The sequence below is a fragment of the Marmota flaviventris genome, chromosome 14 (assembly GCF_047511675.1).
Source record: "Marmota flaviventris isolate mMarFla1 chromosome 14, mMarFla1.hap1, whole genome shotgun sequence".
Classification (NCBI taxonomy): Eukaryota; Metazoa; Chordata; class Mammalia; order Rodentia; family Sciuridae; genus Marmota; species Marmota flaviventris.
The window spans coordinates 33,607,520-33,634,001 of NC_092511.1; the positions used below are offsets into that span (position 1 = coordinate 33,607,520).

General features: G+C 36.1%; 1 protein-coding gene and 1 long non-coding RNA gene across 6 annotated transcripts in view; one reads left to right on the plus strand and one right to left on the minus strand.

The window, feature by feature from the left end:
• The window catches only part of Eml4 (EMAP like 4), a 140,444-nt gene that overhangs the window by 107,307 nt on the left and 6,655 nt on the right, over positions 1-26,482 (plus strand). For all 5 annotated transcript variants that reach the window (XM_027934319.2, XM_027934318.2, XM_071601524.1 and 2 more), the window contains 6 exons: positions 498-649; positions 1,882-2,007; positions 2,094-2,225; positions 2,923-2,990; positions 12,671-12,759; positions 14,266-14,363. In XM_027934319.2, coding sequence (XP_027790120.2) covers positions 498-649; positions 1,882-2,007; positions 2,094-2,225; positions 2,923-2,990; positions 12,671-12,759; positions 14,266-14,363 — 665 coding nt within the window. The remainder of the gene's footprint in view (positions 1-497; positions 650-1,881; positions 2,008-2,093; positions 2,226-2,922; positions 2,991-12,670; positions 12,760-14,265; positions 14,364-26,482) is intronic.
• LOC139701783 (uncharacterized) overlaps positions 1-26,482 on the minus strand; it is a 47,002-nt gene that overhangs the window by 3,057 nt on the left and 17,463 nt on the right. The window lies entirely within an intron of this gene.

Sequence of the window (26,482 nt, forward strand, 5' to 3'; positions counted from 1 at the left end):
AGCTGTCATTTAGCCATCACATTTAGCCTGATCAATTTCTTAAATACTGAAATTCTTTTCTGTTAGTTGATCAACAGCTACTACTAGGAGCATCCATTGTCCACCTTTGCCCCAGGAACTTCCTTCGTGTCCATCTCAACAGATAAAGGGAGTAATCAAAAGAGTATTTCCATCCTAACTACTATATAAAACAATTATAAGAGATTACAGTCCAAGTTTGAGGTTAAGATACATTTTATAACCTCTTTGTGGAATTGTTATTACTACTTTAGTTTACAGTTTTGATACATTATTTTAAAATAATTTTAGAGTAAATAATGACATAAATGCAGAAAATGGTGTTAAGTCTTATGTTTTACTACTTGCTTTGCAGATTTCCTGAAACTAGGTTTTAAATTATTGAATCATGAACTTCTGCTAAAGCTTTTTCTAGAAAGACACAAAGTCTGATGAAAAGTGTTATCACTAGTGTTTTTACTTTTCCCCCACTATATTAGGTGTATATCAAATCAGCAAACAAATCAAAGCTCATGATGGCAGTGTGTTCACACTTTGTCAGATGAGAAATGGGATGTTATTAACTGGAGGAGGGAAAGACAGAAAAATAATTCTGTGGGATCATGATCTGAATGCTGAAAGAGAAATAGAGGTAAGGATGGAAATGGAACATAAACATATAGAAATATTTAAGCCTTTACACTCATGTATTTTGTACATGTTAAGATAACTTAAACATTCTTATCATTTTATTCCCTCCCTGTAGAAAAGTTTATTATTGTACAAAATAGTTAGTTGTTAAAAATTAATTCAAAAGAATATTAAAAATAATTCAAAAGAATTTTTAAAATGATCAGGCAAACAGTGGGCTTAATAAGAATTGCTAATTATATGTGGATGTGTCTGCTTCAAGCCACAGAACAGGTATAGCCATAAAACCGGACAGTTACCATGTGCTCATTGAAAGTTTGCTAATTGAATCGTGATCTTGGAAAGTAAAATGGTTAAGACTAGTATTATGGGGATCAATGATTCTTTTTTCTTTTTTAAAAGCATATAAAGCAGGATTTATTTAAAAGCGGGTAACATAGACTCCTCCCCAGAGGGAGAAGGGGGCCATAGCTAGTATCCTGGTATCCCAGGAAGTGAAAGTGTAGGACCAATGATTCTTAAAGCAGAGCAAATCTCATAGAGATTAATATTGCTCCTATTTTGTTGTTGTTGTTCATTTAAAATTTGAGTCTAAGCTCAGTGTTTTTTCTAAACATAACTGGCTTTCAAGTATTCTCTAAAGAAGAGGATTCTGAACTGGACATGGTGGCACACTTTTGTAATCCCAGTAACTCAAGAGGCTTAAGAGAACCACAAGTTTGAGGTTAGCCTCAGCACTTTAGTGAGGCTGTGTCTCAAAATAAAAAGAGCTGGGGATGTGGCTCAGTTCCAGCACCCCCCCCCCCAAAAAAAAAAAAAAAGCAGAAGAAGAGGATCCTGATAGTACTCCTTGGGTTTCATTTACAAGAAGATAATACAGCTGCTTTATCACAACTTTATAAATTCATAGTGGAAATGCCACTTCCTTTACGATTGTTTTTTCCCCAAGCCTGAGTTCAATCCCCAACACTACAAAAAAATAAAATGGATTTAAAAATAACTGAAGCAAAGAATATTGATAGTAATGCATCATAACTTCTGTGTAAGATAAAATGCATTTATTTAAACAAATAAATTACTAATAGTATGAGATTACCATATTATCTTCAAACTTAGAATTCTGTCATTTATTATCCCATAATTGCTTACAGCTGTAACTTCAGCCATTGTTCAGGTAATAACTAATGCTGATTAGTATGTATAAGGTAAACTTAGAAATCTGTTTTTTCCTAGGTTCCTGATCAGTATGGCACAATCAGAGCTGTAGCAGAAGGAAAGGCAGATCAATTTTTAGTAGGCACATCACGAAACTTTATTTTACGGGGAACATTTAATGATGGCTTCCAAATAGAAGTACAGGTACGTTTATGATGTCAATGATTAACTGAATATTTTTGATGGTACCCTTTGATGTTTATAATGGTGAATGTCTTTTTCATTTTCAGGGTCATACAGATGAACTCTGGGGTCTTGCCACACATCCCTTCAAAGATTTGCTCTTGACCTGTGCTCAAGACAGGCAGGTGTGCATGTGGAACTCAGTGGAACACAAGCTGGAATGGACCAGACTTGTAGATGTGAGTGGAGCAACATGGAATTAATAGTTTCCCCACAGAAACTCCTCACACTGGCATTTGGAAGCAGCAAAGGGGAAAAAGGACTGAGCATTATGGTTTAGTAAAGGGCCAGGGGTAAGAGGGAATTGTTTAGTGTCAAGGTAAAATATATGAATCCTTTTAAAGAAGCAAGTTAGCAGAGTGAAGCTCATTTTTTCTGTCAATTTCAGTAGTAAATATCAAAGATTTCACATATTTATAGCATAAATTTATTATGGAATATTCTGGTGGTGGTACAGTTGAATTCAGTAAGTGCTGCTCACTAACAGACTCTACTATCTTCTTTTTGAGTAGTCTCTTGCTGTATTTTCTCCCTATTCCACCCAGATATCCACCTTTTCTAGCCTAAAAGGTGTATACAAGTTGCAGCCACTAAAGAACTATCTAGATGTTGTTATTATTCCTTATGTTGTTTCACTGCCTAGTCACAAGCTGGTTGCCCTTTTCCCTTACCATTCTACCAGCATATCTTACCCTTCATGCTTTGAAATTCTTTTTTCTTCTCATATCCATGTAGTGTTTCACATTGATTATAGTAAAGTTGATCAAAATTTCATGTTTATATGAAATGAGTTATTTTCAAAGATTTTTTTCCACTGTCATAGATCCAGGGAGACCTTCTTATGTACTCCCCAACAGCTGTCTGTCTCTCTTCTAGGAACCAGGACACTGTGCAGATTTTCATCCAAGTGGCACAGTGGTGGCCATAGGAACGCACTCAGGCAGGTAGGGTCTTTGAGTGAGCTGAGTAATCGGAAATGGTGGGATGTTTAAATGGTTATTCAGGAATGTTCTTGATCTGATCTGGAAGATTGATCTTCTAAGTGGCACACTAATATGCTCATTGATCTTATCTGATACGGATGATTGTTCAACCAGTCTTTATTAAGCACCTACCTACCATTTGCTATATGCTATTGTGGGCATTCAGGATAAGAGCAAAACAAAAACCTTTGTGGAGCCCACATTTTAATGTTTGTCAGGAGTGGAAGCAAAATAAAAATTATAACTAATTATTTTAGAGGGGAGGGAAAATAACAGTGGGAAGTGGGGTTGCAAAATGGTGAACAGGTGGTCAGGGATAGGCTACATTGAGAAGATGATAGCAGACTCCATTCTCCTTTGTAAAATTAGAAATATCAGAAAATTTCTCATTACCTTTTGTGCAGGGAAGGGATTTGAAGCTAATATAACCTAGTTGAGTTTTTATATATTGTTTATGCTATAGTGTTTGCCATCCTGCCTTTTTTTAATGATACACAGATACATATTGAAGGTGTATTTTCTGAAATCATTAATGGCCTGGTCTTGCAGACCTTGGATATACCCTCTAGGATTATTTAGTAATACATATTTATTACTGTATATTTTTAACTAACTCCTACTTAACTGTTGCTGTTTGCAGATAATCCTATAGTTAGGAATTACAAATAACTTAATTTCATTTTTAAGGGTGCAGAGGAAAAAATAAATGTCATTTTCACAAAAGTTAAAACCCATTAAAAATGTAAAATGCTCATTTCTAATGGAATTGTAAATATTCAGATAAGTATTTTTTTATCTGACTTAAACATTTGAAATCCACTAGCTCATTTACTTCTAATAAATTTAGTCATTTAAAAGCTTTTTAATAACAACTTTTCCCCTTTAACTTTGGAATACAAATTAATACCTGGAAAGTGGAAACAGTCAAATTTCTTCTCAAATATAGTGCTGCAGATTCTATTAGAATTATGGAAAAACAAGTCTTTAAAGCAAAAATAAGTAATTTGGGATGTTTTTGAAATATTATTTGAGTGTTTCTAAAATCTCTTAAGTTTTAGAATTAAGCTGTTTGGTATGCTAATTGGTGATAACTTGCAAGTATTTAAGGCTCTCCTGACTCAAATTTCCCCGAAACTCATGCCAGTAATAGACTTTTATCAAGTTTTAAAACATTTAGACTTGGACCAAATATATGTATGATAGATTATTTTGCAGAATTTAATTTTTAAAATTTATTTTGACCAAAAATTTGGTCTTAAGTACATTAGAAACCACCTAAACTATAGCAGTTATCTGGTTTTAGGAAAACAAAGGATTGACTTCAGATCTGTATTTTTAGTGGCTGAACAAATACCACAAATGCAAAAGTCATCAAAATTAGAGTAAAAAAGTCATTTGCTCAGCATCAGATCATGTGCTGAATTTTTTTTATATATTACTTTTAATCATCATCAAAGTGTGACAGAGTGTTTATTAACATTACCATTGAGGATAAACAGGAAACCAAGACTCAGAGTTTCAGTCATTTGCAGCTAAGCTGGGGTCAGCACTCAGGCATTTCATGGTTCCAGAGCTTATCTCTGCTCAATCAGTGCTCTTTGAGATGTTCTTATTCATGTTTATAGCACTATTCAGCAGTAACATAAGAAAAGTTTATATTTGATGGTTAAATTATTAACATATTTTGAAAGTATTTACTATATATATAAGAGAGTTAAATAATAAACAGTATAATACTAGAGCATTAATTCATGAAGCCATTGCTTGATTGGATGAAGAGAGATATGTGTGTTCAAGTATGCATACATACAAAGTCTCAGTTTTAAAAATTTGCTCTGATTAAAACCCAGTGAAAGGGCTGGGTTATAGCTCAGTTGTTAAGAGTGCTTGCCTCATATGCACAGGGCCCTGGGTTCAATCTCTAGCACCACCGAAAAGAAAAAAAAGAAAGAAATTACTTTCTAATATTTATGTAGCTGTGAATACATCATTGAAAATCTTTAAATGAAGTCACTCAATTTAAGTGACTTATGCTAAAGTTAAGCTAGTTGTTTCCTCTTGGAATTATAAGTAGAAAACACTTTATAAGTGAGAGAGATGTAATAACTGAATGAATAATGCTGGCAGTCTGTTCTGTCTCATGTGGAGTTGGGGACTGTTTTGAATCCGAGTTGTAGTTATCAGTGTTCATTCTGTACCTTATCTTTGGTTTCACATCTGGTTAAGTTCTTTTGATTTGGGGGGAGCTTTCTCATTTGTTTTTATTTTTGACTTTGTATGTGAATATCTATCCTATCTAAAACTGAAAATATATTAATGTAGATTACTATCACTAACTTTTTTTTTTTTTTTGGTACCAGGGATTGAACTCGGGGGCACTTGGCCACTGAGCCACATCCCCAGCCCTATTTTGTATTTTATTTAGAGACAGGGTCTCACTGAGTTGCTTAGTCCCTCACGGTTGCTGAGGCCAGCTTTCAACTCTGGATCCTCCTGCCTCAGCCTCCGAGCTGTTGGGATTATAGGCATGCACCACTGTGCCCAGCATTATCACCTTGTTTTGTTTTGTGGCTGTGGTGGGGACTGAACCCAGGGCCTTATGCATGCAAGGCAAGCACTCTGCCAACTGAACTATATCCCCTATTACTAACTTTTAAACCTGAAAAAAAAGTGAGACTTTTAAAAATAGAGTATAGTATATGTCCAAATTGCGCATAATACAGAAAAAGTAACTAGTAAAATGTTTAAAAATGTCTTAAATGTTCATGTCTAGATATTTTCTAATTCATGTAACTTAAGAGTAGGCACAGTGTGGATAAATTGCCATAGCTATAAATATAATTACCATTTCTGAGAGAAAATATTATGTCATTTTTAAGGGAAAAAAATTAAATACATGGCCCTCCCTAGGTGGCCATAATACTTTCTTAACATGATAATGCTCACACAGGAAGGATTCTTTTTAACAGCTTTATAGAAATATAATTCCCATACCATAAAATTTGCCAACTTATCAGAATATAATTAAGTAATTTTTAATTAAGCTCATAGGGTTGTGTAGTCTAATTTCAGAATATTTTTATTAAGAAATCTTGTACCCTTTATCAGTCATTCATCTTGACCCCACCTACCCCTACTCTAGGCGACTGATCTATATTGTTTCTATAAGTTTGCTTATTCTGCATATTTCATATTAATGGTATCATACAACATGTGGACTATTGTGACTAACTTCTTGAAATCAGCATAGTGTTTTCAAGGTTCATCTATGTTGATTCTTTCATGTACAGCACGTATTTCATTCCTTCTTAAGACCAAATAATTCATTGTATGGATATACCACCTTCATCAATTGATGAACATTTGGGTTTCCACTTTGTGGCTACTATGAATAATGCTGCTATAAACATTAATACATAATTTTTGTGTAAATGATTCATGCAGTAACTCTTAATGTTTAACATTTTAAAGAACTACCAAACGTTTTCACAACAGCTATATTAATTTGTAGTCCTACCGGGAATGTATGAGCATTCTAATTTCTCCACATCTACACCAGTGTCTTATTATCTGTATTTTGATTATAGCCATTCAACTGAGTGTGAAGTAGTTTTTCATTATGGTTTTCATTTACATTTTTCTGATGGCTAAAGATGTTGAGCATCAGCATCTTTTCATGTGCTTATTGGCCACTCATGTATCATTTTTTAGAGAAATGTATGTTCTAGAATTGTTGAGTTGTAAGAGCTATATATGTGTTCTAAATACAGCCCCTTATCAGAAGTATGAGTTGCAGATATTTATTTTTCATTCTTAGGATTGTCTTTTCGCTTTCTAAATGTTTTTAGCAGCCTAAAAACTTTAATTTTGATGTAGTCCAGTCGTTCTGTTCTTTCCTCTTCTCTCTTGGTTATAGAGGTTTATTCCTATATATTCTTCTAACAAATTTTATAATTTCAGCTCTTACTTCAGGCCTCTGATTGCAGCTTGAGTTAATCTTTGTATATGGGATGAGGTAGTGTCCAACTTCATACTTTTGTATGTGGATATCCAGTTGTTACAGCACTCTGATATTGGCACCCAGTTGAAAATTAGTTGAACATAATATATATAAACATATAGGAATGGAAACACCAGGATGGAAAGAAGAGTGGACATACTGAGAGAAACAGGTAACTTCAAAGACCCTAAAGTCTCTGGTCTGCAGTGATAGCTTTGACAAGAGGGCAAGCTAGAAAATGAGCCTGGTGAGTAGGTAGATAAAGAAGTAAAATTAATCTTTAACATGGAGTCATAGAATCCTACATGTGGAGATAATTCAGTGACCCTGTTCAGCTGGTGGCAGCTGCAACCTTGCCAAACCAGTAACTGTTACCACGTTCCAGCTATGAAAAAGTTCTGAGCCTAAGAAATGTCCCTTCTGTTCAAAATTGAGGTGTCAGATATGTTAGCAATAGCTAAGACTTTTTTTTTTTTTACAAAATTAAAAGAGATAACTAATTAGAAGAAAATAGAATTCCCCCTATATAATTTGACGTACTTTAACCTTTTCTGTGTACTCCGGAGTTCATTTCTTAGAGTGCACATTATCTTTGAACTCCGTTAGTATGAATCTCTCTGGGTTCTGCCTTGTTTAAACTACAAATCTGAATCACTTTTTAAATGTTTATGGGGCGCCTGCACTTGCAAAGCACTGTAGATGGTTCAGTGAGTGTCACAAAGAAATATGAGATATGATCCTTACTCAAAGTAGATCATAACCAAAGTAGATTATAACCTAATTAAATACCACATTAAAAGACAAGACACGTTTCATATTAGTAGTTTCTAACTCTGAGAGCAACAGAAATCACTGTGAGCCTCAGTGGACAGAGAAAGCTTCATAGAAGAAATAGGATTGGGCCTAGTCTTGAAGAAGGACTGGATCCTGCAGAGGCAAGGAAGAGGAGGAATGCATTGAAAAAAATGTAGGAAACTCTAAACAAAACAGACTGCTGGGACTAGAACATCCTTACAGGCATCTTCAAGCTGAAATAGTGCATAGCCTGACCTTTAAAGCTCATTAAAGATCTTTTCCTCATCACTTCAACTAGAATGGTTAAATTTCTCTTCATAATCATTCCAGCCTGATTTGTAGTTTCTTATCTACTCCAGTCCATTCATTTCTGTCCTTTTATCCCTGACACATTTGATAAAATCATCCCATCCACAACCTCAGTTGATAACCCCATTTTGAAATTTCATTATCCTTACTACTTATGTATTATCCATATTACCTTGAACTATTTACCACTTTATGAATTCATTCTGTTTCCTCAGACTATAAACTCGATACTCTGTAGCTGGTATCTGTTCTCAGAATCGCTAAATGTTAGTGTATCTCAGAAACAGAGAGAGAACCTTTTCCACAGGATTACATTCCTTCCTGGTGTGATATAATGAAAACACTAAGGCCAGAAGCACTAGCCTGGTTCTGCCACTAACGAGGTGGTTGATAACTAGTCAAGTGTTTGTTGTTTTTAAAAACATTTATTTTTTAGGTGGACACAATATCTTTATTTTTTATTATTTTTTATGTGATGCTGAGAATGGAACCCATGACTCACAAATGCTAGGCAAGCGTGCTACTACTTGAGCCACATTCCCCAGCCCCAGGTCAAGTGTTTTGATATCACAGGATTTCAGTTTTTTGGTGGGTTTTGTTATTGTTTCTTTTATTTTGAGTACTGGGGATTAAATCCAGGGATGCTTTTCCACTGAGCTATAGTCCCAGTTTTTTTGTTGTTGTTGTTATTGGTTTTTTTTTTTTTTTTTTTTTAATGACAGGGTCTCGCTGAATTGCTGCGGCTCGGCTCAAGCTTGCAATCCTCTTACCTCCCAAGTCATTGGGATTACAGGCATGTGCCATTGTGTCCGGCTCAGTATTGTTATTACAAATTAAAAGGTATGAGTCAGGCCTTTTTTTCATGGTTTTGACTATATATTTTTCCAATTATAAAAGCCCCATTTCTACTTTTAAAAGTAGAATATCAGGGCTGGGATTGTAGCTCAGTGGTAGAGTGCTTGCCTTGGATGTGTGAGGCACTGGGTTCAAGCCTCAGCACCACATAAAAATAAATAAATAAAATAAAGGTATTGTGTCCAACTACAAACGAAAAAATAAATACTAAATAAATAAAGAAAGAAAATAAAGATGTTGTGTTCATCTACAACTAAAAGATATATTTTTTTAAAAAGATGGAAGATCATTAAGTAGGAAGGGGAAAGTTCCAAACCTACACCCAGAAGACATACTTAATGTATTGTGATGGATATATAGTTTTGTAATTTAACATTATGAAAAGATATATTCACTTAGGGACTTTAAGGTACTTTCCAACTTTTACCACTGAAGAAATCAATATAGTATTTTTAAAAAATCACCAAGATGGGGCTGGGTTTGTGGCTCAGTGGTAAAGCATTCACCAAGCACATGTGAGGCACTAGGTTCTATCCTCAGCACCACATAAAAATAAATAAATAAAATAAAGGTATTATGTCCAACTACAACTAAAAAATAAATATTAAAAAAAAAGAAAAGAAAAGTCACCAAGAGGGGCTGGGGTTAAAAGTCCCCAGTGGTAGAGCATTTGTCTACCATGCATGATGCCCTGGGTTCAGTCCCCAGTATGTATTTTAAAAAGGATAAATGATGGTACTACCTTTTGGCTTACAAATCAAATTAATATAAATATATGGTCAAAGACTTTGCACCTCTGTTATTCAAGCAGTTATATTTAGAAAGGTAAACATATTAGTTCTTTAGACCATAGAGAGCCTCAGGTGATTGCAAATTATCCCAAAGCAAAAGCTTCATTGTAATTTATATACTATAGAATAAGTATACAGTTAAACAAGTCCCCTTTGCTACAATTTTTATTTATTTATTTATTTTTAAATTAAGGACAGTGGTCTTGAGCCCAGAAGTCTTTTCTGAAGGCAGAACAGAGTCCATGCAATGAAAAGGGTCAGAACTCCTAAAACTATTGCTGGAGCTCCATATGGAACTTATAGACTTTAAACAATATTTGTTGAATTGATATCAAAAATTATTTGCCAGAAGTAGAACTAATTTATCACGTAACTAAGAAATAGAAAAGTAGGCATGGTAACTAAGCTTTAGGTTTCTACACATTATACCAATGGATATTGTGGGGTTTTATTACTTCCTTAGGGAGTTTCCAAAAAGAAAATTATATGCAGTTTCCATAGGAAGATTTAACTGACTTGAAACAGTCTTAAAAGTATTAGGGCTCTATCAAGCAAAACTTTAAAGCCTGATACTTATAGAGTGGACGTATATCTCATGGTTCTTTAAGTGTGTTTTGAGTCTTTGTTTGAATATCATTTTGTTCCCTTTTAGAAAAGGCACTTCACTTGGCATCAGCTTTTGCATTGCTTGGCCCAAAGAATCTCTTAGTGGTAGCCATAAAAATCTATTAAAAGTCCCAGTTTCCAGCTGATTGGCCTAAACTATTCACATATAGAAGCTATTTCTATTATCTGAATAGAATACAGAATTTATGAATTGTTAACTACTTAGTCATTTTGGTCCATAGATCATGATTGTCTATAGGATTGAGCCCAGGTCCTGGGGCATGGTAGAGAAGTGCTCTACCACTGAGCCACATCCCCAGCCCACAATTTTCGGTGGGGGAGGGAGGTACTGGGGATTGAACCCAGTGGCATTTTACCACTGAGTTACATCCCCAGCCTTTTTTATTTTGAGACAGGGCCCTGCCGAATTGCTGAGGCAGGTGTGGAACTTGGAATCCTCCTTTCTTACCCTTCTGAGTTGTTGAGGTTACAGGTTGGATGCCACCACACCCAGCCTTAGATCACAAAATAAAGTTCATTTATGAATGTGTTTAATTGAAGAGGATTTTATTGATATGGGAAGAGTTGGGGTCATTCTGGTAGTCACAGTGGCACACAACACCTGTAATCTCAGTGTCTCAGAAGGCTGAGGCAGCAGGATCACAATTCTGAAGTCAGGAATTTAGCATGACCCTAAGCAACTTAGCTAGACCTTGTCTCAAAAAAATTTAAAACAAAGAACTAGGGATGTTGCCCATTGGTAAAGTGCTCCTGAGTTCAGTGCTCATTACCAAAAAATAAAGATTGAGATCATGTAGTTTTTCTTCATCTTCCTAGAATACACTAAATCATGGTGTTTTTGTTTTTGTTTTTTTTTGTATTCTGAATTTTTAAGAAATTTTTTGGCACTGATCTTTGAATCCAGAGGCATTTTACCACTGAGCTATATCCCCACCCCTTTCCTTTGAGATAGGGTCTCACTAAGTTGCCAAGGCTAACCTCGAACTTGTGATCCTCCTGCCTCAACTTCCCAAGTCATTACTATTACAGGCACCATGCCCACTACTCATTTTTAATTATTTCAAGCCCTTTCATCTCTTCTAAATAATAATTCCTTTAAGGGGATGAGGTTCAGTGGTAGAACATTTGCCTAGTATTTGCAATATCCTGGGTTCTCTCTCTAGAACTGCAAAAATAAAGAAAAAAAATTTTTTTTTTTTGAATGTTATAATGTTTCAGAATCTGTCACTGTGATTTCTTTTATTGATTTTAGTGGTGAAATTTTTTCCTTCTGAATAATTAAAAATAGAACTTGATACTCTTGTTGTTCTCAGTTATTTTTCTAGTCTTGTCTCATTCTCTCTTCCCCAGTCATTTCTTCCCCCACACTGCATTACTGTTAAATACCTCTTGCCAAAACTTGGCTTTTGTCACATTCAAGACTTATTTTAAATTTACTTGTTCATTTCTTCATTCTGCAGGTATTTAGTGCCTACTATGATTTAAAATTCCAACCAGCTAGGACTGCTGTCTGTAACCTATCTGACCTTAGGTGTCTTTTGTTCTCATCTTTTCTTTATACCTATGTTTTGATAAGCTCTTAGAAAAAGGTTTGACAGTAGTCATTTATAATGTGGTTGCATTTAAGTCATTGTTGCCTCTCAGGCATTTATATTTTGACTTTTCTTATAAATGTTAATGAAAAGCTATCAAAGAATTCAGTGCTTCTGTGTGCAGATATTGGAGGTATTCAGAGGTGGAGTACTGGCTATTGTTTCTCCCTACCTTCATGGTGTCCCTGGTCCCTCCCTTCTACCTAAATTGCTTGTATTTCCTGTTAAACTCAGCTAATATCCTACATGTTCTCTAAAGATTTTTTTGTGTGTCTGCTGTCAGTTCATTTTCCTTCTATGAGTTCCTCAGTGGCCATCACTGAGATTAGCATTTAATCATTCTTTATTTCAATTGGTTCATTTTCTTTTCCCCAACTCTAGTATAATCTTTGAGAACACTGACCCTATTTTCTTATTTTCTGTTTAAATAATGCCTAGCAGAAACACAGTTGGCATTCAGTAATTATCTACCAAAAATGAGAATATAACTAGATCCATTTATTTATACTGTATCTAGCATCATTTTGCAAAGTAAATTCATTCTTCAGTAAAAGAAACATGTTACACTTAAAAGATTTTTATTGAAATTCCTTAAAAGTAGAGAAAAGGCCAGAAACCATTTTTTTCTATAAATGCTAATATCTAAAGAAATTTTTGTGTATTTTTTAACAGGTGGTTTGTTCTGGATGCAGAAACCAGAGATCTAGTTTCTATTCACACTGATGGAAATGAACAGCTCTCTGTGATGCGCTACTCAGTTGGTAGGTAAATGTATTCCATCCCCATCCTGGCATTCATAGAATTTCACTATAATTGCATAATTTTACTTCTGATAAAGCTGACTCCTTTTTTTCTACTTTCTAGAGTTTTTAAGTATTGAATATGTTTCCCCCAACATCAGATTAAATTCCACTTCTGGAAACTGCAAAAGATCTGCTGAAGTTAAACAACATTCTAAATCATCAAGCAAACACAAATTAGAATGAACTGTTACAACTGCATTTGCAATTGAAAACAGAATGAAGTGCAGTCAAGTTCCTTGTGTGGTTTTTTTTTTTGGGGGGGGGGGGTCCTTTTTTGTAACTACTCAGAATTTGAAGCAGTATTAGGCTAAATTATTACTTCAAGTCAGCAACCTTCTCTTTGTATGTGAAAGTATAAAAGAAATTATAGTAATATTCAAAATACACAAGCATAGAAGTTCTTTAGAACCTAGTTATATTATTATTGGCTGCATGGACATGATAGGTTTAAGTAAAATACTTAGCAATTCATTATAATTGTTTGGTAACTTTATTTAGCTTTGAGTATTTTTTTGTACTTTATTCAAATATTAAATAAGTTTCCACAATAATATTCCAGTTACCTTTTCCCATTATTGATGTGGTTTTAATTCACATCATTCTTCCCTAGTGTTAGTCTCACATATTCTTATACTTGAAAATATATTCTATTAGTTGTTGGATCAAGATTTTTTTAATATATATTTTTTAGTTGTCAATGGATCTTTATTTTTTTATTTATTATCTGCTGTGCTGAGAATCAAACCCAGTGCCTCACACATGCTAGGCAAGCGCTCTACCAACTGAGCCACAATACTTGCCCTCAAGATATTTTTATTTGGTTCTCAGTTATTTGTAAAAAAGCACAGAATACTGTTCTCTCAATTACACAAAGAGAAGTATGTGTTCCAAGCTATAAACCTGGAGTCCTCTTGAAGCAGCAAAGCTTTTCTTGTTTTTATTAGTTTGTTTTTAATGCTGTAGTAACAAATAACCACAAATCCAAAGATCAGTGGATTTTATTGACCATTTGTTGTTCTGTGACTAGCACTATGGTAGTTACAGTAGGGGAGACCATTAAAGAAAAGAACATGGTCCCTTCCCAAGAGATCCTACCCTATAATTAGATCATTTGTGCTTGCCAAACTAAGAATATACACCCAGCTTGCCATATGATCACTGTGTACTTCTACTGGTAAAGGCAGAATAACCTCTCTGAGGCAAGTTTTTAACTAAGTAAAAGGAGATGGGAAGATAGAGTCCATGGCCTGTGAGCATCTCTAAGGAGGGATTCTGTGTTGAACTAAGTTACCATTTGTTTTTCAAGTACGCTGAGTGATAAGATTTGCCCATCAAATGCCAAATAACAGTTAAATTAATGATATTTAACAACATTTTTAAAGCATCAATTAGTATAGTCCAATAAAGTAATAATCAATTTATCACCTTATTTCTCTAGTCAACACTTTTTCTATTTCATTCTAGATGGTACCTTCCTGGCTGTAGGATCTCACGACAACTTTATTTACCTCTATGTAGTCTCAGAAAATGGGAGAAAATATAGCAGATATGGAAAGTGCACTGTAAGTAGTAAAGTAAAATAAGTTGTAAAATTATTAGGAAATTTTTAATTCTGTTAAAGAGAATGGAATATTTTCTTTGATGTACCTTTTTCTGTTGTTAGCTGCTTTAAAACTTTAATCTCTGTTTTTGAAAACTTGATATTATCTGACAAAACATTATAGTTCCCCTATGTACTCTAGAAAGATGACTTCTTTTGGTGACTTCTCTCCAACTAGTTTTAAGGCAGTTTCTTAAAGCTGTTTCTACGAGAAGCTCTTAGAGTAAAACTTTTAAAAATAGAGTTAGTGAGAAATAACAGGCCATCTCAGTGTCCTAAGTCCCTGTCTACGTGACACTCTACAACGACCTGTATTACATTTCTGCCACTAAAAATAAAATAATTTATGTGGGAATGTATGCATTTAAGAGTTAACATAAGCCAGGCGCGATGCACATGCCTGTAATCCCAGTGATTTGGGAGATTGGAGCAAGAGGATTGAAAGTTTGAGGCCAGTCTTAGCAAGACCCTGTCTCAAAAAAAAACTTAAAAAGAACTGGGATGTTGCTTGGTGATAAAGCTCCCCTGAATTCAACCCCTAGTGCAAAAAAAAAAAAGTTAGCAAAAGCAGGTTTCCTGTGATTTGTTGCCCATTTCTAATTTGATTAGGTTATTATTACAGGAGAAAAAATTTAGAGCAAATTCTGTAGACCAGGTTGAGTACTTACTATGTGGCTGGAGCTCTGCTAGAGAAATTCTCTAGATGCTAGGAATATGTGCAAGATTTTTGTCATCAAGAAGTATGGCTGAGGGCTGGGGTTGTGGCTCAGTGGTAGAGCACTTGCCTAGCATGTGTGAGGCACTGGGTTTGATTCTTAGCACCACATATAAATAAAGTCGATTGACAACTAAAACAAAAAAATAAGGAAAAAAAAGAAGAAGTATGGCTGAGACTAGGGGTGTAGCAGTAGAGCACTCGTCTACTTTGTGCAAGACCCTGGTTCAGTCCCTAGTTGAGAAAGGTAGGCAGGATAGTGCCTACCAGATAGGAACACAGACTGGATCAGATTACCTGGATTTGAATTCTTGCTTTATCACAAGCTATTGTGACCTTGGGCAGGCTACTTAAACCTTCTACTTTAGTTTTCTCATCCATGAAGTGAGGATAAGACTAGTTAATACATATGAAGTACATAGGACAATGTTTGGCATAAAAGTGCCCAATAAATATTAACCATATTTTTGTAGAAAATGAAGTAGTTTGGTATGTATGTTAATTTTAGGATTAGCAAACCACTGTGTGGATTACTGGCACAGATCCTTTAAACAGTCTTGATCACAAACAATTGCTCTTGGGGGAATAAATAAAAATTATGGCCCTCAGAAAGAAGAGACTTTATAGTAAGCAAAATAAACTTTATGGGTCTGAAATTTAGTTTATCATGTATAGATTGAGTATTCCTTATCTAAAATACTTGGGATCAGAGTGTTTCAGATTTCACAGATTTCTAGATTTTGGAATATTTGTATATTTGTAGGAAGATTATCTTGGAAATGGGACTAACGTCAAAACACTAAATTCATTTCTGTTTTATATATAACATACACACACAGCCTGATCATAATTTTCTACAGTGTTTTTAGTGTGCTTAAACTTTGAACTACTTGTCACTTGGGTCAGATATGGAATTTTACACTTTTGGTATCCTCTGGAACTTAAGTTTTAGATTTTGTAGAATTTCATATTAAGGGTACTCAACCTGTATAAGCGAAAAACCAGGCCATTTACTTTACCTCCCCCCCCACCCCACTTTCTGGTGCTACTGTGGATTGAACCCAGTGTTGCTGTACTGAGCTACATCTTCGCCCCCCCTTTTTAAAATTTACATATATTTAGGTGTAGATGGACACAATAAAATGCCTTTATTTTTATATGGTACTGAGGATTGAACCCGGGTCCCACCCATGCAAGACGAGCGCTCTACCGCTGAGCCACAATCCCAGCCCCTCTTCACCCCCTTTTTATTGATTGATTGATTTTTGAGAGTCTCTCTAATTTGCCCAGGTTGACCTTGAACTTGGGATTCACCTACCTCAGCCTCCTGAGTAGCTGTCATTACAGCCTGTGTCATCCCACCTGGCTTTACTATTTGAGGAAGAAAGACTTGTTTGTTTTGCATATGTTGTATCATGTGCTAAAACCAGCCCATTTATAAACCATTTATATTTCCAGTATATGATAGTCCTCAGGTTCACACACACACACGCGCGCACATGCAGTTAAAGTACAACTGATCGAGAAAAGAAATGGAGCATTGTGTGACATGGGATAATCAGAATAACCTTGGAAATGTTAAAAAAAAATGGCAAGTTGATCAATTGCATGCAATTTTTCCTACTCTAATTAGGCACCTTTTATCTTTAATGAGTAATTGAAAGTATGTTGATAACTTTAGGAACTTAGTTTATAGTACTGTTTAAGGCTATAATGAAAGGCTCAACTCTTCTGCTTTTCTAGCTTTTTTTTTTTTAAATAACATAATGAGCTCATTTTATTTTTTTGCAGAGCTAAGCATCAAACCCAAGGCCTTATGCATCCTAGGCTAGGGCTCTACCACTGAGCCCCACCCCCAGCCCTCTAATTATTTTCTATTTTGTGCTTTGCTTCCAGCTGTCTCCTTCCACCAACTGGTCTTTTCTTCTGTTAACTGCTTTTACTTTCATCTCTTTTATTGTCGCTGTTTTATAGGACAAACAAAACAGGATTAACACTGGTTCTGCCACTTACTGGTTTGCATCTTTAAGCAAGTTAATTAACTTCTCTGCATCTTAATTTTATTATCTTAAAATTGGAGATTATCATAGTTCCTACTTTATAACATTGTTGTGAAGATTAGGTCTTTCTTTTTTTTAATATCTATTTTTTAGTTGTGTTGGACATAATACCTTTATTTATTTATTTTTATTTGGTGCTGAGGATCGAACCTAGGGCCTCACACACGCTAGGCAAGAGCACTCTACCACTGAGCCACAACCCCAGCCCCAAGATTAGGTCTTTCTTAAATTGCAACAAGAGAACTGCACTCAGAATTCCAAATACAAATGTTGTATTTTATTATTATTTATTTCCAATAATTTTCCTGTTGCTAGTCAAAAATGTTTAAGTGACTGTTGTAACTGAAAAAGCATACTGGACTTAGAATTTTAGGAAATGTACCTGTAATAAATTATTACCAGTTATAAGCATTTGGAATCTGTACTTCTTCACGGTATCACTTTTTGTAAAAATTGTCAGTTGAGATGACTGGTATACAAGAATGCAAAGCAGCACTTCTTGGTAAAAAGCAGCAGGCTGGTGCATGATTCCCTGGTGAAAGACAACATCAGTACAGGCCAGGGGCTTGCTGTGAAACTCAAGTTCAAAAACAAGATTCATTTTGGAGAGACGGACTTAGATTAATCATGTTCTCCAAAGCTGATTGATAAAATATCACCAAATTCTTGTTTTCCTCTAGCCAACTAAGTTCTCTCTCTGTAAGTAAGCCCCGGGAAACCAAATTATAATCAGAATGCTAATTTATTCATTTTAAAGTAAGATATATATATGCCAAGGGGACAGAACATGAGCATCCCCCAGCCAATACTTTGCTTCTATGGGAATGTACCTGTGTAACTGGAATATAATGGGCTGAGCAAATCCAGTATATCCATGGTAGAGTAATTGCTACCACTGGAGCTGGTCTTGATTTGTGTCTCTCTACCCTGGACATAGGTGGCACTACCCACATATGCTTCTGTGACCCCTTTTTCTTTGCTCACCACCCTCCTGCCAGTGCCACACTTTCTTTGGATAGAGTCATCCTATAGTTAGCTTATATTCAAGGCTTGCCAACCTTGGACACATTATGACCCATACTTCTTTACCTTTCTGCTTTATCTTAATTCTGAAGTTTAACTCTCCGAGGCTCTTGGGGAACATCCACTATAGTTTCTATAAAATTAAAAAAACAAACAAAAAAAAAAAATTGCTCTTCTGTTCATTGAAACCAATTTCCTTCCCTCTGCCTTTCCCCCTCTAGCATTGGGAATTGAATTCAGGGCCTTGCACATGTTAGGCAACTGTTTTGCCTCTGAGCTATATCTCCAGCCCTGATTTCATTATTTTACTAATCCCAAATATCTTTCATAATCTCTCCGAAGTTCATCCTTATCTTCTTAAAATTGCAGTGTTTAAAAAAATGCATAAACTATAAATTCATGATGACACACAAATCGCAGCAATTTCGGAGGCTGAGGCAGGAGGATTGCAAGATTGTGACCTACCTAGTCAAGACTCCATCTCAAAAATTGAAAGGGGCCAGAGGTGTAGCTCAGTAGTAGAGCACTCCTGAGTTCAATCTCTGTCATCACAAAAGAATTAAAATAAAATGTTAAGTCAGATCTCAGAAGGACAATAATATGTACATTTAGAATCAAAAGTTTATCAAATAAGGTGCAGAGAGCATTATTTAGTCAACTTCCTCATTTGATGAATAAGAAAACAGGCAACTGAACCAAAAGTTCATATATCACGATCCTTTTTTTTCTACACCTTCTGATCAAGCCAATCTCAGTCCTCACAGTATAAGTACATTAATAAACTAGTCTCACAAAGGGATTAGGACTGGGTTAAAATTTTGGATGTTTCTCATCAAGCCTCAGGAGCCTGGAAAACCATTGGCAAATGCTAGAAGAACCTGGCAAGAACACTTTTATTAATCTCTTTTCACATACCCTGTCATTTCTCTTTTCTATCCTATTTCTAGCCCCTGTATTTAGTTTTTTGTTTTTTAATGTATTCTCTAGTTGTTGATGGAGCTTTATTTTATTCATTTATTTATATGTGGTGCTGAGAATCGAACCCAGTGCCTCACACATGCCAGGCAGCCCCATTTAGTTTTAATGATGCACAATCTTTATAATTTCAGAAATGAAGCAAAAATAGGTATAGTACAAAAGAACAATATGCTAACTCTCAAAAGAATTTTTTAACTTTGAAGTAGTACAGAGGGAAGGTAAGATGCTTTTTTGCCTTTTATTTATTTAAATTGCCCAGCCTACCAACCAGAGGACTTACTTCTTTGTCCTGGACATTACCTAGCTTTGTATGTTGGCCTGTGTTGTTCAGACTAACCAGTCACTGTGTTACTAGAACACAGCCTTAAGGCATTGCTTATAAAACAGGAGTAAATCTCATTAGTTATGAAAGCAGTAAAGCAAGATGATAACCACCTCTCAGCATTTACTTCTTGTATTAGTTCTCTAGCCTCAGTCATCTGTATTGAGAAGTGAATGAAATTTTAAGAATAGAAAATAACAAAAAATGAAGAGTGAATGAGCCTATATTTTTTTCCTCAGACTCCTTACTACTTGCTGTTAGGTATCAAAAGATGTCACTTCAGAACTCAAATTTACTACAAATCACTGGTCCTGGCCCATCTCGGCCCCAATGATCTCCCAGGAAACAACTGGCTCTTCTGAGCTAGACCACTCCAGGTCAGCTGAGAAGATTAGGGGATGAGGGGAAGAGAGGTAGGGAGGAGTCATCTGCCCTGCTGATATGTGGCCATCCCACCTTTCATTTACCCTTCTGGGGCCTGTCTGCCTGGTAGCATTTCTCTTTGTGATGCCCTTATGCTCTCTAGGTCCTCTCCAATATGCATGCCAGGCCTTCTTGACCTGGTCTGAAGCATTTCATGCTTCTCAGTTCAGTCATCTAATTGAGAACTCAACTTCAGCCTTTATTTTCTATTGATTTATTTTGCAGTGCTTAGGATCAAATCCAGGACCTAATGCCTGCTAGGCAAGCACTCTACCACTGGGCCACATCCCCAGTCCTTTTAATTTTATTTTGAGACAGGATCTAGCTTAGATGCCCAGGCTTGAACCTACAGTCCTCTTGCTTCAGCTTCCTGAGTCACTGAAATTACAGGTGTGTGCTACCGGGCCCAGCTCCACCCTTTTTTCTTTCTGCCACTTCCCACATTTTTGGTGTTTAGGAAATATTAGGAAAAGTGGTTTGATATATAGTCTGTGGGATTCATAGATTCATAAATTATATTAGATACTTTAGAAGCAGTATGATTTTATAATTGTTGCTATATAAAGCTTGGGATTCAGAAAGGTTTAGGTAAGGGTGGACTGAGCTAGAATGGTTCTGGTTTTATTTTGTTTTACATAATATTGGGCTTCTCAGGTAAGATTTAATATGACAGAAGAGTTTTGTAGCTAAAAAGAACTTAAAGACTAGTGATATATTATCTCAGAGCCCTCTCAGTACCAGTGTTAGGAAGTCTTTTTGCTTTTATTTCAGCACACTGTACCTTTTTTCCCCCTTTGGTTATGGGGATTGAACCCATGGGCGCTCAACCACTATTCCACATCCCCAGCCATTTTTTATATTTTATTTAGAGACAGGGTCTCACTGTGTTGCTGAGGCTGGCTTGGAACTTGGGATCCTCTTGCCTCAACCTCCAGAGCCTCTGGCATTATAGGCGTGCACCAACCACTGTGCCTGGCTCACAATATATTTCTTTACCTTGGCTTTTCCTGTACTATTTTGAAAATGTATGAAAAGGGGCCGGCTTGCTTATGAACAAATGGCACTTTTACATTACTTTGTCTTCAGTGTTACAGGAATGAGTAAAAGGCTGGAATGCCATGCTCATCTTGCCTGCCACGGAATCCTTTGACCTAGCTTTGAACCCTGGTCCTACCAATTCTTTGTTATGTGGCTTTAGAAAACATACTTAATTTCTGTGCTTCCTAAACATTATCTACTGGGTGAGCATCCATATTAAGGTTGCTGGGAGATTTAGATATGATAATGTATGTACTAAGTAAGGGATAGTCTACTACTGAGCTCCATCTCCAACCTCCAGCCCCTTTTTGCTAAGACTGGCCTTGAACTTGTGAGCCTCCTGAGTGGTTGGGATTACAGGCATGAGCCATGGCACTCAGCCTTTTAGCATTTTTTTTCAAGCAAATGAACCCTATGTTGTACTTAGAGGTGTTTTTCAGCATTTAGCATTATTGTAGGGGGTTGTAGCTCAGTGGTAGAGCGCTTGTCTGGCACATGTGAGGCCCTGGGTTTGATTCTCAGCACCACATAAAAATAACAAACAAAAATAAAGATATTATGTCCATCTACAAAAAAAAAAATTTAAAACAATACATTGAAGTTCAAAATTAGTTTCAAACTGTGGTTAGTTGAATATTTTCCTTGAAAGATTTTGTGTCCTGATTGACCTAGTTTCTATTCTGTTTGCAGTAGAATTAAGATTTATTCTGGCTAGGCATGGTGGTGTTTGCCTGTAATCCCAGTGATTTACGAGACTGAAGCAGGAGGATCATAAGTCCAAAGCCAGCCTCAGCAACTTAGAGAGGCCTTAAGCAACTTAACAAGACCTTGTTCAAAATAAATAAATAAAAGGGACTGGAGAGGTAGTTCAGTGGTTAAGCACCCCTTGGTTCAACCCTCCCAGTACTAAAAAAACAAAACAAAAGATTTATTCTGTACCTGAATACTAATAAAATGGTTTTTATTTGACTAATTCCTATGTACCTTTTTACAATGTTACTCAAAGACCTTAGCCCAGAAGATAAAAGTATATGAAGTTACAGTTATACACTAAGAAGCATTACAAGAACTGCTGGTAAAAGTGAGGAGGTTTTTGATCAGGATTTTGATAACTGTCTCCAAGAAAATAAACCATAAAACTAATGCAGGATTTCAGTAAACTAGCAGAATTCAATATTACTGTAACAAGATTTTTACATAGTACCTAGTGGCTTAAATTAGGGATATGGTCTCATTTAAAAGAGGTCCTCAGGGGCTAGGGCTGTAGCTCATTGGTAGAGCAGTTGCCTAGCATGTGCAAGGATGGATCCACAATACCACATAACAAAGAAAAGAGATCATTCTTTTTTTTTGGGGGGGGGGTGTTTGTTTGTTACTGGGGATTGAACTCAGGGGCACTCGACCACTGAGCCACATCCCCAGCCCTATTTTGTATTTTATTTAGAGACAGGGTCTCAGCCTCCCAAGCCGCTGGGATTACAGGCATGCACCACCATGCTTGGCAAATTTGGAATCTTTCTTTCCTTCTATTTTATCTCTTTAGTGTGCTGCTTCCATCTTCGATATCATAAAGTGCTGTCAGAACTCCAGCCACCACAACCTAGTTCCATGTAGAAAGGTTAAAAGCAAGGACCAGAAGCTGAACACTGTTCAGCTACTTTTTTTTTAATTATGTTTTTTAGTTGTAATTGGACACAGTACCTTTAATTCATTTATTTTTATGTGGTGCTGAGGATTGAACCCAGGACCTTGCATGTGCTAGGCGAGCACTCTACTGATAAGCCACAACCTCAGCCCCTGTTCAGCTACTTTTTGTAGCTCACTTTTCTTAAAGGTTTTCTGGAAGCCATACTCAAATGACTTCTGCCGCCCATAACTGCAGAGGAGATTGGGTAATCATGTTTTAGCTGGGCACCCAAGGAAAGGAATGTTTTGGATAGGCAACTGTCAGTCTGTATTCATCACTATATGAAGGTCTCTTTTTCCTCAAACCAGCAAAAGTATATTTTAAAATGTGATGGAAATTTTTAATTCACAATAGCAGCAAAAACTATAGAAGGTTTGAAAATAGACCTAGCCACACAAGCACAGGAAAATGTGTGAAACATTGCTAAAAGACATAAACTAAGAACTTGAAAGGATAGACACATTAGCATGTTTCTAGATGAAAACATTTGATAAAGATTTCTTCTCTGCAAACTGTTCTCCAAGTGTGATGCAATCTTATTTAAATTTTTAACATGATATTTATGGGTCTGATAAAATAGTTCTAAAGTTCATCTGAAATTTTCCACATGCTACAAAAAACTGTGACAGTTGATGAGGAATAGGACAAGATTAATGCAACAGAAATGTTAAAAAACAGACCTTTGGGTTTTTTCTAGAAATTTACTAAATAATAAAAGATCAGCAGAGAAAGAATGAACTGTTTTTTACTTGCATTATTCAATATAGCAATTACCAGCCACAGCTTTATGTTCATAACATTAAGTGCAGTTCAGTTTCCAGAAGCACTAATCACATTTCAGGTGCTTAGAAACCACAGGTGACTGGTTGCTACTGCACTGGAACACACAGAGAATGTTGTCATCATTGTAGAGATGCCATTGGACAGGTCAGCTGTAGATGGCAAGGAGACACCAAGAGGCTTACTCAGGAGAGGAGTTAGATCACTAAATTTAGGCCTTGTTATTGTTTGTAGAGAGCGGTGTTCAGTGATGGCGGTTTTTATCTCCCTGATAAGTTTAAATCACTTGCAAACCACTGATTTAGATGTTGATCTTCCATACAGCTTGTAAAATTTAACTTTATGTATTTCTGAATTTTTTCCATCCAGGATACTGTTCTTTGGCTCCTTCACTTGTAATTATTTTGTGGTTATACTGTTCAGCTACTTAATGGCAGTAATGAAAGTTTCAGCTTAAAATATTTTGCTGAAATATTTTAAGAAGATATACCAGATTATGCTGCCAGCTAGTGCCCTGTGAGGGTGAAGTTTGAGGCTATTTTTTTCCCCAAGCTGTGCATATACATTTGAGTATCTCTTATCTGAAAAGAGTTGGAACCAGAAATAGTTCAAACTTTGGAGTTGTTTTTGGATTCAAGAATATTTTCATAGGCTTAACCCTGGTTAGCATCCCTAATCCAAAATCCAAAATGCTCCTGAATCCAAAACCTTTTATACCATGCCAGAACTCAAAAAGTGTCAGGTTTTTCAGATTGAGGTCCTCAACATTTACTTTTATTGGCCTCTAAGTAGGGAGGAGAAAAGATACTCTGAAGTATGTATGGGTAGATGATATTGTAGACCCAGCAGTTGCATTTAATCTTTGCTTATTTGTTGGCATCAGTATCAGAGAAAACATATTCACTATTTTCCAGTATGAATTGATAACTTCCCCAGGGCTCTCTTTTTTTTTTTTTTTAATTTGGGGATTTTGCTGCTCAAGAATTCATTTTGAGAATATTTTATGTTGATTCACTTTCTGGACATATTGTGCCTAGCATTCCTATTAATTATATGAATATTATGTGTATATAAAGTTTATTTTAATGTTCTTCTAAGTAATGCTGTGAAAGGCTTTTCACGTAGAAGCAGATAACACTTCTACATTAGTAGAGTATTTCTTGGAGGTCTGTAGTTATAATTAATCTGGTTAAATCCTTCATGTAACAGCAGATTTTTGTTGTTGGTTTTGATTTATTGTGGTGGTGGTTTGTTTGCTTTGTTTTCGCGAGAAATACTAGGGTTTGAACCCAGAGACCCTCTATCACTGAGCCACACCCCAACCCCTCACCTCCCCACCCCACCCTTTTTTTTTTTTTTCTTTTTTAAACAGTCTCAAGTTATTGAGGCTGGCTTCAAACTTGGAATCTTCCTGCCTTAGCCTCCAAGTCACTGGGATTACAGGCTAGTTTTCTGTTTTAGAAGCATGGCTTCTGCAGACACTAGAGTACCAAGCATCAGTTTCGTGTGTACTACGTAAAAGATTGTGTGAACCCTGTCTTTCTGATTTAAAAAATTGATTTCTTATTGGGGCTGGAGACAGCTCAGTGGCAAAAAGTGTAGTTAGAATGCTCAAGGCCCTGGTTTGGTCCCCAGCACCACATTAAGGAAAAAAAATTTATTTCTTCTTAAGTTGGTAGGTTCCTTGTGTGCATAGTGATTCCCAACCTAATATATTCCCAAACAAAAAATAGGAACAAATACTATGCAGCACTGTAATGGGTATAATAGGTCCACAGAGGTCTAGGGGACACATCCTTAGGCTTCAGAAGACTAGTGAAATAGAGAACATATGTAAATCATTAAAAACATACCTAAACCAGGCATAGTGAGGCATGCCTCTAATCCTAGCAACTTGGAGGCTGAGGTAGGAGAATGGCAAGCTTGAGTCCAGTGTCAGTAACCTTAACAGACCTCTCAAAAAAAAGAAAAAGAGAAAGAAAACTATGCCTAATGTATAATGAATTTAACTTTAATAAAATCATCCCAAAGTGATAGCACATCTGTAATCCCAGGTTCTCAGGAGGCTGAGACAGTAGGTCATGAGTTTGAGGTCAGTTTCAGCAACACAGCAAGACCCTGTCTTCCTGTGAGCAGGAAGCTTGTAATTTTAAAAGTACAAAATTAGGCTATCAGCTTTGGTAAACGTTAAGATCTGTATAACTTATCTGAAATAATTTATCAGAAATCACCAGATGCTTACATGTTAACAACACTCAGCTTTTAGTAAATTTCTTTTGTTTTCTCTCCCACTGTATTAATAAAATCGAAGCAGCAAAAGATTACCGGTGTCCTGTTTAAGGATTAAACTTTCAGGAGTCGGGTATATATTAGGTCCAAGCTATTCTAAAGAAGTGCAATATTGGATGATTTCCTCCTACCCCAGAATATTCTTTGTTAACAGTTTTTCAGGACTTCCATTCTGACTGTTCTGGTGCCACAAACAGTCTGGAAAAACTGTACTTTGTTACTTATAAACAATTATAGTTCATTCTCAAAAATGGAGTCACGGGGGAGGGGGACGAGAAGGGGGCTGGGGCTATGGCTCAGTGATAGAGCGCTCACCTAGCACATGCAAGGCCCTGGTTTCGATTCTCAGCACCACATAAAAATAAATAAATAAAAATCAAGGTATTGTGTCCAACTACAACTATATATAAATGGAGTCACTGGGACACCAGTGGCTTGAAATAAGGCCTGAGGGTGTGTTATCTATTGCAGTGTCCTCTAAGATTTGGGCTTAAGAAACTGTCATTCTCAGAATGCTCTAGCAGAGGTTGTAGTGCTTGTTTCTGGTATCTAGGTGAAAGGCCAGCAGGATTCTACCAGGTACCAAGTGCTTCATGGTTCCATAGTGGTGAGATCTCTTGAGTTCTAAAACTATTCATGTATCATTGGCATCTTTACATATCTGCATCTTTGGCTTCCAACAACAGAGTGAAAAAGAACTGAGGACCTGCTGTGGGCCCTGTTCAGCTCTAGAGGCTGTGATACTGCTCCCTGTTCTTTAAGAATT